Source organism: Eubalaena glacialis, chromosome 20 (genome assembly GCF_028564815.1).
Source record: "Eubalaena glacialis isolate mEubGla1 chromosome 20, mEubGla1.1.hap2.+ XY, whole genome shotgun sequence".
NCBI lineage: Eukaryota > Metazoa > Chordata > Mammalia > Artiodactyla > Balaenidae > Eubalaena > Eubalaena glacialis.
Window position 1 is genome coordinate 35246090 of NC_083735.1, and position 19393 is coordinate 35265482.

The 19393-nt window shown below is 44.8% G+C and overlaps 1 protein-coding gene across 7 annotated transcripts in view; it reads right to left on the reverse strand.

Annotated features, from left to right (window-relative positions):
• Positions 1-19393, reverse strand: part of PSD3 (pleckstrin and Sec7 domain containing 3) — a 545202-nt gene that overhangs the window by 342983 nt on the left and 182826 nt on the right. For 6 of the 7 annotated variants that reach the window (XR_009698802.1, XR_009698803.1, XM_061177522.1 and 3 more), the window contains 2 exons: positions 18250-19354; positions 14902-15297 (listed from right to left, as the gene is read on the reverse strand). Coding sequence is in view for 4 of the 7 variants with exons in the window: in XM_061177517.1 (XP_061033500.1) it covers positions 14902-15297; positions 18250-19354 (1501 nt within the window). In the remaining 3 variants the exon portion in view is untranslated. Of the gene's footprint in view, positions 1-3903; positions 4089-14901; positions 15298-18249; positions 19355-19393 lie in introns of those variants that run through there. The other variant, XM_061177520.1, reaches the window with a different exon arrangement.

Here is a 19393-nt window from a genome sequence, read left to right on the forward strand (position 1 = left end):
CAGCTGGCTCATCTGATGGGTCCCCCAAGGGACTCACTAGAGATACAAGTTCCAGTGGTCAGTGACTGTCTCCCCCTACCTGGGCCAGTCCTGAGCCTTCTGATTTGTAAGCTGCAGAGATAGTTTTTAACTGTCTTTTTGTTTATCTTTTAGCAGCAAAACACTGAAGAAATACAAATGTTTCCCTGTCATTCTGTCACCCAGAAATGCAGTCTTATCTTGAGAAAGCCAGACTGGAGTGTCCACACCTGCTAGATGTGCTCCTCTATTCAACAAGATTTAGACAAAGAACTTAGGAAACCAGGAAGGATGAACAGCACTGAGAACCAAACCACAGCAACGCAAACATCTCGCACACACAGCCTGGCCAAAGGCCCTCCCTGCCCCAGAGGGATCACTGTCTCCAGCTCCAAGAAATTCATTCTCCATTTCTTCTCCTGGTGGCATCTCCATTTCAGCTGCCAGGGCATCCTTCTTCTCTTCCCCTTCAGGTTCTCACAGCTCCCATAACAACAGGTCTGAGACACGGAAGCCCTAATCAAAGGTGACCAGTTCTGGATGAATACAAAACAAACCAATGTCAAGGTCAGTGGCTTACAGGCAGGACAATTTGATACTTACCCTGAACACCCCATCACCCTTTCCACATTTAGGGCTCAAAAGTCAACACAGCATTCCTCAACTTGCTGTTCACAGCCTCATTACTCACCTGTCTTATCTTTTTGAAGATAACTATCCCAAGGTGTTTAAAAGGGGAAGCAGAAATTGTTCAGTAAGATGATGGATACAGCAAGGTAGAGGAAAGACAGAAAAAGGAAGAGAATCATCATTTCCACGTCAAATACAAATGTCTTAAAGATGAGGACATGGAGGGATCAAGAGAGGAAGTGACTGGGTCTCAGGATCAGTAGCAGAGCTGGGCTACGGAGGTGCTCTGGGCCTCAGTCCCCAGTGTCTCCCTGGCTGAAAAGCAGGGCCTCCACAGAGGACCAGCTGAATCAACAAAAGGGAGTGGCTTGTTGAAGAACATTCTGAGCGCAGAAACTCTGTTGCCCGCCCTGCTTCTGAAGACAGGCTGTAGGCATGCCGGGACCACTCAGGAGCAGATGGGACACAGGATACTCACAAAGAGGTTGGGTTAGGTCAAGAACACCAAACATTTAAGAAACTTAAAGAATCCACAGAGCACTTCGTAGTCTACCTAGCACTGTCACGTGCATTATTTCACTTCACACCTCACAATGGTCCCATTTTCCAAGTAAAGAAACTGAGGACCAAAGAAGCTCTGCCCCGGCTCACAGCTGGTAAACAGCCGGGCTGGCAGCTGAGCCCGTATCTTCCAAGACCACACTCAGCACACCTCTCTGATGCTCCCTCAACCCAACGTTACTAATGACAAAAAGCCAAACACAACCGCAGACCAGTGGCGTGACTGAACCACACCCTCAGGCCAGCCACATAATCACTAATATCCCTGCTGGAACCCAACACAGGCTCTGCCTCCCTAGAATGTCAGGACTGGGCATTTTCAGAGCAGGGTCAGCCCTGGCGTCTGCTGAGAGAGGCCCATGGCTCACTCTTCTGCAGGAACTCTGGCCTGATGGCAGGAACCACGGTGTGGCTACAGCTGGCCCTGTTGAATGCACTCAGCTCTGGTGACACAGCCCAGCTGTGCAGGCGGGCGCCCTCCAAGGGGCTGCTAAACACTCCAGAGCTGTGTGGTAGAGCTGTAGGGAGGAACCACGCTTCAGGGGGCTGGCAATTCCGAAAGAACTTTCCATCATTTGTGCTTTCACACTGTAAGGCAGTTTAAAATTGGTCCCCAAAGAGCTGCACAGACCATGCCTTGCAAGGACACCCTAGGAACCATCAGGAGGTCCCTTCGGCAAAGTGGGACCACAGGGACTTCAGTTTGAATTGTTACCATCAGCACATATTCCTTTTGTATTTTTGAAAACTAGTTCAAAATTAAATTTAAAAGCTATAAGGATTAGCTGCACTGGAAAGTCATGCAGGCAAACAGAAACTGACTATTTAAACTATTTTAAATTAAACAAAAGCTTTAGAAGCACTAATCTAGACATGAAACCTTTATAAAAGCAAAACAGGGAAAAGAGACTCATTTACAAATTGTATGATTTTTCCCCTCATAGTAACAGAAAAAAATAGAGCAATTCTTAAAGGAGCAAACAAATTGTTAGGCATTTTCACATATTTATCTCATTTAATGTCTTCAATAACCATGGAAAAAAGACATCATCCACAAGCTATAGTCCAGGAAATAGGAGCTAAGGAGCTTCGCCCAGCCACTAACTCCTGGAGCATGAAGACAGAATGGGCCAACCTGGGAACATAGAAAAACCCGGTAAGAGCGGCCACCGCTGCAGGCAGAGCACGACCTGCACCCACAGGAAGAACCAGGAGGAGCGGCCAGGCCCCGACAACGTTTCCACTGCACTCCCCGTGTGGGCTGCGTGGCCCCTGCGCGGCACGTGAGCACACAGCGCTGTTCTCCCCGTTCAAAGACGATGAAACTAACCCTCACTGAAAGGACTTGAGCATAAAGACGTTTTCACAGTGTTGATGGTTTTGTACCAATCTACCCATCTTCCTCCCTCCCTTTGTGGAGCCTTCCACAAAGGCTCCATCTGAGAGATGACTGGGGGAGGGCGGCAGGGAGGGGCAAGGGGCCACAGGCGCTGAGGAGGCACCGCCTGGAACCCTGGCACAAAGAAGCCCTGACGCGTTTACTGTGTGAGCGTACCCACAAGTCCATGTGACCACAAGTTTGTGACCACCAGTCTACAGGCCCAGGCTCTCTCACGCCTGATATAAGGGAGAACAATTTAAACACAGTAATAGCCGTGCTTTATTCACACTTGCTGAGCTCTAAGGCAGGAGAAAGGCTGCTGAACTCGCCCACGCACTGCACCTCTGTTAACCCTCACAACCGCCACCCCGTGTTCACTCCGGTCACCGTCCCTACTTCACGTGTGAAGAGACTGAGGGTCGGGGTAGTGAAGTAACTCACTAGAGGTCAAACGGTAAGAAACGGAGGTAAAACTTAAACCGCTGAGACTATGACTCCTCAGTCCAGGCTCATACATACTCACCAACACACCAGTTACACTCAGCTGACTACCCCAGACATCCAAGCCCTGGGGTTCTCACCAGCCTTGGGGTGTCCATGAATCTTTTAACTCCAAGCATCTCAAGAATGGAAGTAATATCAACCCACTGGCTCTGGCCCGTTACCATCTGACCCTAGAGCTGCCCTGCATATGCCCTGGCCTGAACGTGAAGAGAGACCTTCCCAGAGAGAACTGTGGAGCTCGTCCCCTCAGCTCCAGACAAAAACTCCCTTTACCTTTTTTCTTTAGATAACTGACTAGTCTTTGAAGTTTCAAAACCAAGGCCAAATTCTAAGACAGATCATGTCTCTACACTAACAGCACAGCCAACTTCCCTTTAGAGCAGTGATACACCAAAATAAGAGTGGCAGCCTTGCGCAGCAGTTAGAATGGACTCCACTGAAATGACAAAGCTCAAGCTGGTGACCTCCCGACGCCTGAAGTTTAGTAGAAGGCGGCTAGCAGCGCCCTGGGTGCAGGAGCGCAGAGCAACACCTGCTGGCCTCAAAGGGCAGCACAGCTCCATCAAGGGAGCATCTCACTGCCCAAACATCACAGCCCCGTACAAATACACCCTCCGCACTTCGGACATCCTTGTTTAGAAAACAATATACAGGAATTATCATTTTCCTAAGTTTCTTCTAAGACTTTCTTACAATGTTTTTCACTTGAAATAAAAGTTTAAAATACAAGGAATTTTCTGTAAGTACAATCACACGTAATCCAGCACTGCCTGGGACCAGACAAAGAACATAAAGTCAATTCCAGTTACCTTTGTCAGCAAACAGCTTGTCCGTAATTTTGTCACGAATACAAAGAACATCCTCTGGTCCCATCTGTTTAGCAGAACTTCATCATCGGCAAGGGCTCTTTCAATGCACTTCTACAGCTGCTTCCTTTGGGAGCGCAGACTGCTGCACCCTGACTCGGCAGCGACATTCTCCCAGAACGCCACTGTTCCCTCAGGGCTGCGGGGTAAGAACTTGAAGTTGCTGAAGGAGTACTTCCCCTCGCCCCGCCTCCCCTCTCCGCAGGCAGCCCCCCTCCAAGAGAGCTTCAGAAGTCCAGATCCTGGGAAGCCACGCATGACCTCACAAACCTCCAGCTTAACTCTTTAGAAGCCAGGAGGCCAGCTGACTACAGGGAGAAAGGACAACTGTGCTAGCTTATGTGGAGTGGCTGCTGCTTATGTGAGAAAGGGAGTTTGTCCAACATCATTTGAAAAAGAAGAAAAAAAGTGCTAATCTCAGCATTGTTTTTCTTAAGTAGCACTACGGTTTTCGAGGTACTATTTTTAAAGACCATCATTTCCTACAGCACACACATTCTGGCTATAAAGGAATGGCTGAAATAGGCAATAAATAGATCTGATTCATTTATATTATATAAAATTCACCTGTGTTAAATTCACACCTAATTTTATGTGATTTGTGTTTTCCTATTTTCTAGCTTTGTTTCTGTTTTTCTGCTGTCGTTAAATGAAAAGGCTCATTTGGCCTTTTGTTCAAACCCTGCTTTAGACAGCCAGAAGTTAAGACAGACAGGCAACACTCACAGCTGTCAGACGCAGGCAACAACTGCCACCAAGGCATCTGAGAAACTTGGACCTACAGGACTTGGGGGGGGGGGGCGGACGGAATGGACGCGCACCAGGCCTAACTAATGGATAACAGAGTCCGCATCAGCGCTCCTGAAGGGAAAGGAGACTGGTTTCGCTTCATTTTTTCCCCATGCTTTCTCTTTAAGCTCCTGCTATTTTTGTTGGGATTTGGGAATTATAAGGATCAGGAGGTAAAATAACTAAAAATTACTTTATAAACAGAAGTAGATAAAATTACATACTCTCAAAGAAAATGTAATATGCCCTTTCAAGAATGCCTTGGTTCACCCAGAAAATGATTATAACTTACTCTCCAGCAATTTTATTCCTAAATATATACCTAGCCTACAAGACAGCCAAAATGTTAATAACTAGGCAAATGGGAAAATTAGTTACAGTGTATATTCATGCAATGAATATTATTCAGCAAATAATTAATACACTAGGGCTTTATGAATCAGTAAGAATGAATTTGAAATGTTGAGCAAATAAGTGAGTTACAAAAGGAAACAAGATAGCACTTATATAAAGTTCAGAAACATGTGAAAGAATACTATATATTGTTTATGGATTCACACCTATATAGGCACAATACATGCCCACAGGTCATGGTGACCTTTAGGAAGAGAACAAGAGGGATGGGACCACAGAGGCAGTGACTGCAACATTTTATTTCTCAAATTGGCTGGCGATATGGAAGGTGTTTATTAACTTTTACACTTCTGGGTGTGCCTAGGACGTGCAGAAGTTGTAAAAGTCAACTGCATGATGACTGCCTTTCAAGTGGATTCAGTGGCCTCAATCTAGAAAATTAACACAACAGGAGGCAAAGAGATTAATAAGCCCTCAACTCCCCACTCTCAAGCCCCCAATCCAAGCAGCTGTTCCTAACTCTGCCTCCACCTGGAAAGTCTCCCCCAGCCCACAACCATGTCCACACGCGCACCCGGTCCTCCAAAGCCCATGCTGGAGTAGTCCTGGCCTCGGAACCTTAGTGCCCCGCCCACTAGGCCCTGTTCCAGAGTGATCTGTGAAGTTATCTGCCCCCTCTTTGGGAGACACCTAGTACCTAGTATAGAGCAGCTGCTAACTGAGTTCCTCATTCAACAAAAACTGGGCACCCAGCATGTGCTGGACGCTGTAACAGAGGTTCTCTGAGTCTTAAATCTAAAGACTTGTGAAGTTCACTGCCTAATAGGAGGCACAGGCTCAGACCTAAGTATAATATTATATGATGAACCCTAAAATAGTTGCTAAGTGAATGGAGTGTGAATAATGAACATTCATAATTTTGTTTCACAATAATAATTATTCAATACCTCTTAATTTCTCTATACTAAAGATTTCATATTACTACTCTTGACTAGAAAATGTCACCTTTGTGTCGAGGTGCAGCTGCTAGATAGAGTAATTATGAAGAAAATAAACTATCATTAAAACTCCTCACCTTCAAGTAATCTAAGGCTCTTAGAATTATTATCACAGATAAACAACATCCTAAGTTGATCTGACCATGGTACACTCACAGCAGGTGACTTTGAGGAAGTTTTAAAGAGAACAGTTCAAGCAGTGTTGTTACTGATAATAAGAGCCAACATTTTTTGAGCAATCATCAAGTGACAGTAAATTATTATCCCTTTTCCCAGATAAGTAAGCTGAGGTTTAGTAGAGATAATTCACAAAATATGAGCCAAAACAGTCTGACTTAACCCACACTCTTCACTAGGAAACCATACTGTTTCCTAGCAGGAAAATGGGTCAACCTCTATATTTCTAGAGCAGTGATGGGCACACTGTGATCACTACACCAAAGGTGACACAAGAAATCATTTCAAAGTTCACAGCCAGGGCCACTCACTTTTATGAACCTCTGTGAAGAGATTTCTCCCTGCCAGTAGCACAGTGACATATAACAGGCCTGTCCGCCCCTGAGAACAGGGACTGTCTTACTCAGCTTTGTATTCTGCCTTTAACGGTTTCCCGTGCTTCTCAAACTTTAAAGTACTCATGAATCACCTGGGAATTTGTTAAAATACACATTTTGACTGAGTAGGTCAGGGGTGAGGTCTGCATTACACATTTCTAACAAGCTCCAAAATGAGAGGTTGACAACTTAGGCTGAACATGAGCATCTTTCCACGAAAAGCTTCTGAAGCTGTCACTGCCTGGGTACCACCCTCGACCAGCAGAGTCATAATCTGTGGTGGCAAAGCATGGAGAGTGCCTCCTAATTCCAGCTTCAGAGAAAAGTGCCTGGGGACGGAGGCCCAAGCACAAGGGCATGAGACGCTGTCAAGGCATTTCTCTAACATTTAGACGCTAGATGGTTTAGAGGGAACTTACATTAATGTAAACTTACATTAATCCTCATTAGCATGCATGAGAAAGATTATGTTCAACTTGCCTGGCACAATGGCCCTATGGTACTGAACAGCAGGGCTCTGCTAGGAGCTTGTGCCAATTTAAGACAGTTTACAGAAAGCGTCTAAGATGCAGGGGAGAAAAAGAAAAACAAGATTAAAGCACTGGAAACATACCCATTTGGGGCTCTGATAAATTGGTACTTCTATGTAAAAGACTTTCAGAGAACTTTATTTGGAGAAGGTCTCTGTCTTTTTTCTTCCGCAGCGGACCAAGTCTTGTGTTAAGTGACCTCTGCTGAGAGAAAACATTATTGCTTCCTTTAAAAGTTAAATATCGCACTGATATATGCATAGAAAGATTGCTGCATCACCCTGACCAGTTAAAATAACCGCCAATCCAGTTTTTATTTACAGCTATGATTCTCCTTGTAATAACATGTAACTCCAACGTCCTCTATCATTTGAAGTCTTTCAATATAGTCTTGGATGAAAGATCACCCACTTAGCCAGCACCCCACAGCACTCTTCACACCAGCATCTAGGGCACTACTTTGTATGTCTTAAGGTTTAAACTACAGAATTAGAATGCTTCTGGGAAACCCTGTTTCAAATCCAGGACCATTTCCTGAAGTCATCACCAAGTTATACAAGAGACTCCAGCAAATAGAGAGAGGCCAAACCCCCAGAGCCAGGGCCAGGCCTGCCTGAGAGGACAGCCACACTGGCTCCCTGACAGTCAGACACTGCTGGGGACTGAAGTCGAGCACCGAAGAGCCGCCCGGAAACTCCTGTCAGAGGCATACGTCCTACCCAGGTGGCATCAGAAAGCCGCAAGGGCAGCACCCAAGGGCTCCCATGTGCACCTCTCTCCAGCCCGGCCTCACCCGCTCCTCGCCCTCCCAGAGCTCACCGCGAGCCTCCCCTCCAAATGGTGACTCCGAGTCTCTGCATATGAAGGGTCCTCCCTCTCCTCAAATTCAATCTGCGTAAACAGACCCCACTGGGAGGCGCCCTCCTACAAACCCTGCTGCTCCCCCCAACTCCCGCTGATTGTTTCCTGACTTGGTACATCATCCACACTGGAAATCTCACAATCACTTTGATGCAGCCCCCATGTCCTAGATTCAAACACTCACCAAATCCTTGCATCTTTCCTTCTTTATCAGGCTTTTTCTTTATTTATTTTCTTATATTCCTTAGACTATTACTCAGACTACTGCAAAACTCATGATAAAAATGAATATCCACAAACTAGAACTTAGCAAATTCTTACAACAGAACTGTAAACTGGGTGATAAGGTCACTTCCATTTTACCAGTAAGGAATGGGAGGTTCCTAGAAGTGAAATAACCTACCCAGGACCAAGCAGCCAGTAGAGAGGATGATCTGACCTCCTGTCTTCTGATCCCAAATCCCCATATTTATGCCACCCCACCACAGTACATTGAATTTTATTCAGGACGTCCAGTACCAGGTGTTTCAGACAGCTCAGAGGCTGACCCAGGGCCTGAGCAGGCGGTAGACTGGCATAACAACTCTTCTCCAGGTTACCACTGTTGTTAGTATTATCATTATTTTACAGTTATCTCCTACTACATGCTAGGCATTGTGAACCCACTTGATTTTCTATTCTTGATTTTTTTTCACTTAATCTCATTTGCCTTTGAATAGGTGTTATTCATTCCATTTTACACTTGGAAAGGTTCCCAGATTTTCTGTAACTTACTCAAGATCACACCCTCAGTAAGTACCTGAGGCAGGATCTGAACCCAGATATGACCGGCTCTGAAGCTAGGAGAGCCCCTGCCCTCAGCAATGAGCAGGGGCTCCTTTGCAGTTAAAAAAAAAAAAAAAAAAAAAAAAAAAATCATCATCACAACTGCTTCAGGAAGCTAGAAAGAGAAAAATGAGAACCTATTTTCTACAGAACAACTTTTAAAACATGAGAGAAAAGGCCTGAAGAGATCACCAGAGCAGCAGGAATGAACCTGAGAGGCAGGAGCTCCCCACCTGGAGGACAGAGGAGGTCAGCCAGATCTCCCAAAACAAGTTCACAAGATCAAGGTCTTTTCCTGTCACCAGCTTAACTAATGTCACATGATTTTAATATTTTACATTATACTAAAATACCTGCAGGGAATTCCCTGGCGGTCCAGTGGTTAGGACTCGGCACTCTCACTGCCGGGGCCCAGGTGCAATCCCTGATTGGGGAACTAAGACACCACGAGCTGCGTGGCACGGCCAAAAAATAATAATTAATTAATTAGTTAATTACTTAATTAATTAAATACCTGCAGGTTTTAAGTTGGGATGTCAAAAAATATTTGAAATCGCACTTCAACAAATTTCTCTAAGTACTAATCTTGTTTCATGTGACTTTTCCTAGACAGAAAGACACTAAAGAAAAAGAAAAACAGGAAGAAAAAAGATACTTCCAATGTCTGCACTTCATTTGAGAAAGGGGAGAAGGCAAGAGGAAGGCAGAAAACCCGCAACTACCAGCTGGAATGGACCCGACTGAGCGGAGCACTCCCCAGGCGTAAGAGCTGCACACAGATGTAATCCACCCGCTCTGCGGGGCTCCTCGGGATCCTGAGCGCTCTCCGAAAGAAAAACTGGGAAGCCGAGACGTGGAGTATATATATCTGTTACACCAAAAATGTAATTTTAAAAGGCAGTTGTGTGTATTTCAGAGAATCAAAAGAGAAACTCCTGTCATATGGCTGTATTTGCTGTCCCTTTTCCCATCTGTCCAAACCCAAGCTCCATAGAAATAAATAATATTCAGCCCTGCTAATGGTCACAGTGACCACATTTGTGCCCTGCAGGCTTCAGGTCAGGACTTACTGACTGGAGCTGCAGTCTTCAGCTGATGGGCCGGAGAGGGAGAAGCACCCAGACACAAAGGAACCCATTGGCCCTGGGTAACTGTAAGTCTCTAATTATCCTTTCTAATTTTGGAGCCACGTGACTGGATTCCACACAGCACTACTGAACCCGACAGCTAGCCTGAGTACTCTGCAGCTGGACCACAAAGGGAGGGGATGCTACTCTTTTCTCCTTCATTAAACTATTGTGTTATATTCACAGGGTGAGCTATTTCCGGATTGGCATGCGGCTCTCTGGTCAACATCAGTGTTCAGAGCACCTGAGAGAATTTAACTATTCCTGCCAAATTGATTCCAGGATCTTAAGAGGTGTTTTCAGCTTATAATGAGTTATCTATTCGATACTGCAAAGGTACATAACCCTTTAAAAGACAAAGAGTCAGCACACATACTCTCTACAGACGTCCTTTCCAACCCTATTCTAGAATATTACAGATTTGAAGTATTTTCTTCTTTGACTGAAGTGGAGCTCAGTCCCGCTCTGGCCACAAAGCCTGGCTAAATCCAGGCCTGGGAGGTGTTCCTGATAGGGAACTAAGGTGTGCTGAAGTGCCACAGGTCCTCGTCACCCTCCCCGACCACTCCACCTTTCTTATAGGAAGCAACACAACTGAGAACAGTGTCATCCTGTGTTCAAAAGAAATCACTGTCAGATACCGCCACTGAAATAATCTTTAATGACGTAAAAGCATATACTGATATAGAAAAGTATTTAAAAATATACCTAGGCAATGTCAAGCAAAAATATTTTTGTTTTGAGATCAAAAATAAATGGTCTCTGGAGCCTGACTGCCTGGGTTCAAATCCTGGGTGTGGCACTTACCATTTGTGTGACTTTGAGCAAGTTACTCAACTGCTCTGAGCCTCAGTTTCCTTATCTGGAAAATCAGAACATTAATGTTCCTTTCTCTTAGCTTATTATGCAAATTAAGCACCATGTCTTTACTAAAGAAAGAAAACCTATGGAATACATATGATGCATAGGACATAAGATGGTGTTTAGAGACAACCTAAAGTAATCTTATAACACTGTCTAACACTTTATACATCAAAAGCAGTACCTCAACAGGAATGGGCTTAATTTTCTTGGTTCAAGTCCAGCTAGAATCAAAGCAGCATTATCAGCGCAGATTAGTCTTACATTCCCTTTCCTTTGTGCTTTCCTCAGAGTTCACTTTATCCAACACAGTCAGACTCCCCAGTCCACTGCCAAGGAAACAGGAGAGACCAGTGAGTAGAGGCGGAATGCTAAGCACGTGCACTTGTTTTATTTATCACTTCTGCTGTGTTGTTTTATCGCAACATTTATTAATAAATGAATTTTTTTCTCCTTGAAGCCTAACACTTTGGCCTTGAGTGCCTAACAGAAGGGAATCAATCGGGGTGACAGTTGTGCAGTCAGCGTCCTAGTCCAGACTTCCTTAACAGACTCAGTACCTCTATCTACTCCTTACCTCTGCAGAGGGATGTTTTAATGCAGAAGAAATTTTTAAAAGCCTAATCATTGATTACATTAAAAAATTTATGGAGACAGGTTTATTAACAATTTGGGAATTTTTTCTCTCTCTTTTTTTTTAACATCTATCTTTATTGGAGTATAATTGCTTTACAATGGTGTGTTAGTTGCTGCTTTATAACAAAGTGAATCAGCTATACGTATACATATATCCCCATATCTCTTCCCTCTTGCGTCTCCCTCCCGCCCTCCCTATCCCACCCCTCTAGGTGGTCACAAAGCACGAGCTGATCTCCCTGTGCTATGCGGCTGCTTCCCACTAGCTATCTGTTTTACATTTGGTAGTGTATATATGTCCACGCCACTCATACTTCGTCCCAGCTTACCCTTCTCCCTCCCCATGTCCTCAAGTCCATTCTCTACGTCTGCGTCTTTATTCCCCTCCTGCCCCTAGGTTCTTCAGAACCTTTTTTTTTTTTTTAGATAACAATTTGGAAATTTTTTTCTAAAACTGAACACACACACCACCACCACCACCAACCACCAGCTCTACAATTACCAACTCAGACTTACAGCTCCATAAATATATGGCATGAGAGAAATTAGATCAAAAGAGAGAATACAGATATGAAACCAGGCAGTCTAGAACAGTCAATGTACCTGGTCTAGGAGTCACGCAATTTGAATTCTGGGGCAAGATCTGTCACCAGGTAATTCTATCCCACCCAACTGGGACTCAGATTCTTTACTGTAAAACAGGGTTAGGCCCCCTTTAAGCTGGAAAATATCATTATTCTTCAACCCACGATTCCTCTGGTGCTACAACTTCTCCAAAGCACCAAGAAGGCAGAGAAGGTAGAGAAAAATATGAAAATTATTCCAGATTCCCTAAAGTTTCTTAGAATGATTGAGCCCATCCTAATTTTTAACCCTGAATCACCACACAAAAAACCTCCTCAACCTATACCTGCTTATTATCTTATGCCAAGTCCAAGAACACAAATGGCGTGCCCTTGCCAAGCTGGTCTGTCCACATCACTAGCAGTGCTCAAGGAAGGGTGAATGACCACCGGTCAATCATGTGGACAGTGCCAGAGCCCATCTCTAACACGCTTCTCATTCAGTACTGGAATTCGGTCTCATGGCTGGGCAAGATCTCACGGTTTGACAATGCAGGTGACACAGCTGAAACCTTATCTCAAGTTGGCCTGAAGTATACCACTGTCCACATCTGAGATGCTAAAATACTATAACCTACCCCAATACTCTCTCTTAACTACCCAGCTTTGCCCTACTAATGACTGGCACTCACGCTGGCCCCAATGATGGCTGCTTCCTATTCTGAGTCTGCAAACTACACCTTTGATAAACCTTTCACCTCCCTGTTCTGACTTGCTGATGTTTACCTCTTGTCTTTACTTACTTACCCTCCCTGTAGCTTCTGCAGCAAAGCCTCTCAGCCAAAAACACCTCAGGTCCCCAACAACTTCAACTCACTCCAGAAAGTTGGATTGGAACTTCAATGAAATTATCTGCATTTTACCACAACTTACAGTTACCCGAGATGATGGTGAAACTAAACGACTAAAGTGGCACCATCCACCCAGGTACACCCCCCTCTCAAGGATGTCCCCTCAGAGACACCCCTCTCTCTGGCCCCTTCTAGAAACACCCCCTTCTCAGGGATGCCCCCCTTCCCTCAGGGACACCACCTCTTAGAGATCGGGTATAAATGCAGGTTTATCAGCCAGTTCTGATTCACACATTTGCTCCAGCTTCTACTTGGTACCAGGTACTGTGCTAGGTGCTTTAATCTATATTAACTCTTTAAATCTCATGGCCACACAGCATACTAAGTATCATTAACCCCACTATGCAAATAAACAAAGGGGGTTTCAGAAAGAATAAGTGGCTTGTCCAAGAAATTCAGACCAAGGTCTTCTGCTTCTGAGAGTTGTGTGACCCAAGAAGACAACCAACATCCATGGTCTATTTCACATGGAAATTCATAGCGGCAATGTTACCATGTGCCAGTCTTGAATGTGCTCATCCAATGAACTATAAACCTATAAACTGCTTATAGGAAATACTTAACATAGAACAGACTGATCATAAAAACAGGCTCATTAGAAATCTGTAATATGGGGACTTCCCTGGTGGCGCATTGATTAAGAATCTGCCTGCCAATGCAGGGGACATGGGTTCAAGCCCTGGTCTGGGAAGATCCCACATGCCGCGGAGCAACTAAGCCCGTGCGCCACAACTACTGAGCCCGCGGCTCTAGAGCCTGCGAGCCACAGCTACTGAGCCCACATGCCACAACTACTGAGCCCACGTGCCTAGAGCCCGTGCTCTGCAACAGGAGAGGCCACTGCAATGAGAAGCACGCGCACCACAACGAAGAGTAGCCCCTGCTCGCCGCAACTAGAGAAAACCCACGCACAGCAACGAAGACCCATCGCAGCCAAAAATAAATAAATAAATTTATATATTTAAAAAAAAAAGAAATCTGTAATATGTATACTGACTTTTTAAAAAAAAACCACTGACATTTTTTCATACAACTTTAAAATAGTTTATCCCCATTTAACCTCCCCTTCACCTCCCCAAACATGTGAATTAACACACTTTAATTCAGGAAAAACATATTAAAACTAAATTCATAAAATGATTAAGAAGTTTAGCATTCTCTGCCCACTTATGGAGATGCTGAAGGACAGGTAAATGACCCCAGAATGATGAATGACAAGAGATGAAATGCTGGATAATCCATAAAGAGACAGGGAATCACTAAATGACAGGTACAGCACATAAAACCTACATAATTTGTGATTTTGTGTTCTAGGGAGACTTAAATCCTAAAGTAGAGAGAGAAAATAAGTATTTATGGCGTTGACCAAGGGATCAGCTCTACCAAGCACCCATATAATTAGATCTTCTCCCACCATCTCAGGAACACGAAGACTTCGCAGCAGAATGGGACCTCACAGAGCAAAGGGCCAAAAGAGATTATAGTGACCATCTAATCCAACACCCTCAACTTACCATCAAGAAATCTCTGGCCTAATCAAACAACCTGCCCCAAGTAATCAACCAATGCCAGTGGCAGAATGAAAGCCAAGATCTCCCAGTGTCCCTTTCCCAGCACCAGGCCACTGCTACCAAAGCTGCATCATGCGAGCTAATACATATTCATCACCCACAAGTATTTGTTCAGGATCCAATTTACATATGGTAATACAAGAAATACTGCCAAATAGAATGTCCACAGGTTGCCAATTTGGCAAACCACTAAATTGTACTCTACCTGCCCCAAAAACCCAAATTACTTTTCACTCACATCATTCACTTATATCCACAGAAACCAGCCAAATGCTTTTCAAATATGTTCCACGCTCAGATTTCCCAAAGAAAAACTGCTACAAAAACCACCAGCACAAAATTAAGAGAATGGGACCAGTACCTTCCCCAGAAAGCAATCTCTGGGGTGCCTTTCGCGTAGGTGGAGTTACTGGAGCCACTCAGCCCATTGGCGATCCCACCAGAATAGCCCATCACTATTCCACCATCTGCGGAGATGCTCAGGACGTCCTGCTGTCCTCCCATTGATGTCCTCTCCAGGAACTGACCGCCTTCTTTAATGCGCTGTTGTATCATTGGAGTGAGGGGCACTTCAAAGCTAAAATAGCTATCAGGCTCTGAATATAAAGTCTCCAAGGACTCAGCACTGTAGTATAAAGAAGTGTTGTCCAAAATGGTTTCAAACTGGGAGCTGTACACATCAGTGGAGTCCTCTGCACAACCGGACCCAAGGATATCATCATCTCTGGCCCGAAAGTGTTCCTCTTGCTCAAGAATCCTGGAAAGCACATAAAACGGACGAATTTCAATATTAGGTTATTTTTTCCCCTCCAACCATATAAAAAAGGGAACATTCTATAGCGCTAACACCTGTATTCAGTGGGCTTACGTCAATACATTTGGGAAGGAAGATATCATAGAAACATATTCAGGCTGAAAAAACTTTTTAGCATACATATGCTATGCTACCCTCTACATAATTTAATATAGTTTTGAACTAGTTCCTAATATGTGAATCAGGTCCAACAAATATTTGAATAAAATGTTAAAATATTAAAATTTCATTTAGCCAACTAAACTCCACAAATCCAAATTAACAGCTACTATCATTCTTAATTTTAACAGAAAGAGGTCATTAACAGGTAAATGACCTGTTAGAAGATAAATATATTGTGTAAACTTAATGGACTAAAAATACACTAAACTTTCATCAGTCTGTTAATATTTTCTGATTTAAATAAGACCAAACGCCCTCAAGAAGATAAATATTCTATAATCCAAGGGCTATCCCCTGGTGACAATAAGACAGCACTGCAGAGAGAGTTCAGGTCCAGAAACAGCCAGCCAGTAAACAACCTTTAAAAAAAAAAAAAAAGAGCCAACAAACGTGTTTACTACAAGGCTAACCAAAACAGTGACAACCTAGAAAAAAACTACAAGTTAATATACGTGGGGCGTTAATTAATTAATATGCAGCATGTTCTTCAAATATTAAAAATGAACATTAGAATAACTAAATAAAATTTTAAAACTCAGTAAGAGAAAGAAGACAAGAGACAGAAAAACGTGGAGCTGAATCTGGATGTGCCAATTACTAGCTGAGCCTCAGGAACAAAACAGAAATAGGAGCAAAACTACCTGGTAGGTAACCCACATTTCTAGGTATTACCAGGATTCACATTCAACAGTACAGTTGTCTCTGCTGTTTTTAAATTTCCGAAGGCCTACCCCACACCAAGTACTATTCTGGGTTCTACCTCTAAATGGCTCCTCAGGGCACTTGCAGTGAAACAGGAAGCTCGGGATGAGGCCCCTCCCTACCTCTGCTCACCTACTTCCCACCCTCCCCCAGCCCCCAGGCTCCAGCCACACGGGCGGGAGGGCGGGCGGAGGGTCACATCTTAAAAGGCGCCTGGAGGCTTCTGCTTCGTAGCATCCAGGAAGCACGCTCCATTAGCGACAGCAGTCTTCCTTTGCCCAGGTGGTTCCCTCTGCCTGGAATATCCTCCTCCCCATTCTCTGCTGGGCAAACCTGTATTCATTCCTGAAGTCTCAGCGTAACTATCACTTCCACAGAAAGGCCTTCCCCAAGCCATCAACCGACTCAGCCTCTCTCCTGCATTCAGACTATTCTTTCTAGGGACATCCCTGGCGGTCCAGTGGTTGGGACTTCGCCTTCCAATGCGGGGGTGAGGGTCTGAACCCTGGCTGGGCAGCTGGGATCCCACGTGCCTCGGGGCCAAGGAGCCAAAAGGTGAAGCAGAAGCAATACTGTAACAAATTCAATAAAGACGTTAAAAATGGTCCACATCAAAAAAAAACTTTAAAAAAAACCAAAACTATTCTTTCTAGTATGTCTCCCTTCTTCTCCTTTACGGAACCCAGCACAATTAGAGGTCCTATCATTATTAATGTGTTGATCTTCAGAAGTAAACTCCATGAGGTCAGTGACCTCAGGCCATGGCTATTTTCCACTGTTGTTTTTTTTTTGCCCTCGCAGCACAGCTTGCATGATCTTAGTTTCCCAACCAGGAATGGAACCCATGCCCCCTGCAGTGGAAGCACAGAGTCCTAACCACTGGACCGCCAGGGAATTCCCAGGGCCATGTCTATTTTGAACATTCCTTTATGCCCAGCATCTCTAGCCGTATCAAGGACAGAGTAGACAACTGAAAACCATTTGTGGAAGGACAGGAAGGGAAGGAGGGCGGGAGGAAAGGAGGAATGAATTAATAATCTGCACAAGCACAGAAGTGCATACCCCAGTGGGAATATAATTACTGAGCCAGGTGCCACATATCAGGGCTCCTTTTGAGGGGAGTCTGGAGATTTTCTGTGTAGTGGGGATGGGGAGGGGAGGGAGAGGAGTCCTGACAGCCATCCTAAAGGAGCATCTCTCCGTGGCTCTGTTAGTTAACTGTGGAGAAAACGGCATCTCCTTACACCAAACAAACAAACAAAACCCTTCAGGCTTGACACAGATGTTTTCCCATGTGAACTACCACAGGTGGAGGACTGACGAGACGGCACACATTTGAAATGTGTGCAGTCAGACTACAAGCAGACACAGTCTGCACAGTCAGACTACAAGCAAAGGAAGTGAAGGCAGATGGGTATGGCTTCCATTTTTCTAGGCTCTCAGCTGGTACGGATGCCAGAAATGTAGGGAAAGACCAGGAAATACCATATGATGCCAAGTTTACTCATCAGGGCTGTAATCAAAACATGCTGCTTGTGAGAAGGGAGACCCATGTGAGTGCCATGGAAGAACTGAATTCTGACCTCCTGATCTCCTCTTTCAACCTAGAAAATTGAGCCAGCCCAAACCAGAGCCTCTGTGTTCCTACATGTGTAAGGCTGTATGCAGGCAATGGTGCTGCACCCAGAAGAAATGCCTGAGTTAGGATGTAATGACTACAGGATGTGTCAAAAAGAGTTCAAACCTTTCCACATTGTTCAAGATAATCATAGGGTATTTAGTTACCTTGATGCTGGAGAAGTTGCAACCTGTCAAATACAATAAAACATCAGAAATGGATTCACCTAGTTTAGAGTTCACAGTCTCCCCATATGGACAACTTTATAACAAGACCACTTTAACATCTCGGAACCTTAGAAGCAACATAGCTTACAGTCACTTCTCTTCCATTCTGTGGTAAACAAGGACCCAGGATATTGTGAATCGAGTTCTCACTGGCATCACAGACAGCGGGATACTATGCGAGCTCACCTTTCCCTGTCTCTTTCCAACTCAGGTTTCGTCTCAAGATGTTCCTTGTTTTCCCTTAGGAAGACTTCATCCTCTCCACTCTCAAGAAGAGGCTCAGGCAGAAATGGCCCTGAGCCAGTGGCCAGCCTCTCTGAAGGAGCTCTCCGGGTGTCATCCCAAACACTGTCAGTTAAACCAGCTGAATCACACAAACCAGCAGATGAGACGAGATGGCTTGGCACTTTAGAAAACTCTTTGCTTTCAGGAAGGGTTGTCCTTTCCAACGATGTCTGAAAATCCACAGGTTGCCATGTCTCTCTTTTCTCCCCTCCTGTCCACAATATTTCCACCCCGTGAAATTCCACATGTTTGACCTGGCCTGGGTGTCCTGAGGAGCTGCCTCGACCACACTGCTCTGGGTGCTCTCTCCCCTGATCAGATCTCCTCTCTCTCAATAAACCAGCACTGCCCACTGAGCTGTGGGTCATGGGGCTCCCCACGGAGGATGCTGGACAAGCTGGCTCCTGCACATGGACAGCCCCCTTTCTCCCATTATTAGCTCTTAGGGAAATCTCCGCTTGAGTTTCTCCAGTTAATAGTGCAGTCAGGTCCTCCTGGATGCTCAAATAAAAATTTTCCTCAGTCGTAACTTCAGCTGAAAGAGGTATATCGGGTGACTTTTCTCGGCCAGCAGGGAACAGTGTGTTGGCTCTCTGTGTTTTATGACTGGCAGTGTCTGGCTCTTGTTCCACCTGCTGAACTAAAAAAGTAGAAACCACATCTCCATCCAGTACCTTTGTAGCCTGCAATGTTCCTGAAACTATTCTGGCTTCTGTGGCTTTCAGAGCTGAAATCAAAGAGTCAATGGGTTGTAAACTCTGTTCCTTGAGATGACTCTGAGAGGGGACCTCTCTGACATCTTTTGGTCCTCCGGTAACACTGAGAAGCCCAGAGGGATGGCCAGCAAGAGGCTGGACCCTCTGCTGCGCCTGAGGGCAGCACGGCAGAGATTCAGCATCAAACTCGAGAGAGGCTCTTAGGCCTTCTCCACTTTCCTCCATGGTCCCATATTCTGGAAATTCATTTGTGACATTCGGGGGGAGTAAAGTGCTTCCTCCATGATCACCTACAAAGAGAACAGAATGGACACATGACTTGTTCTGAA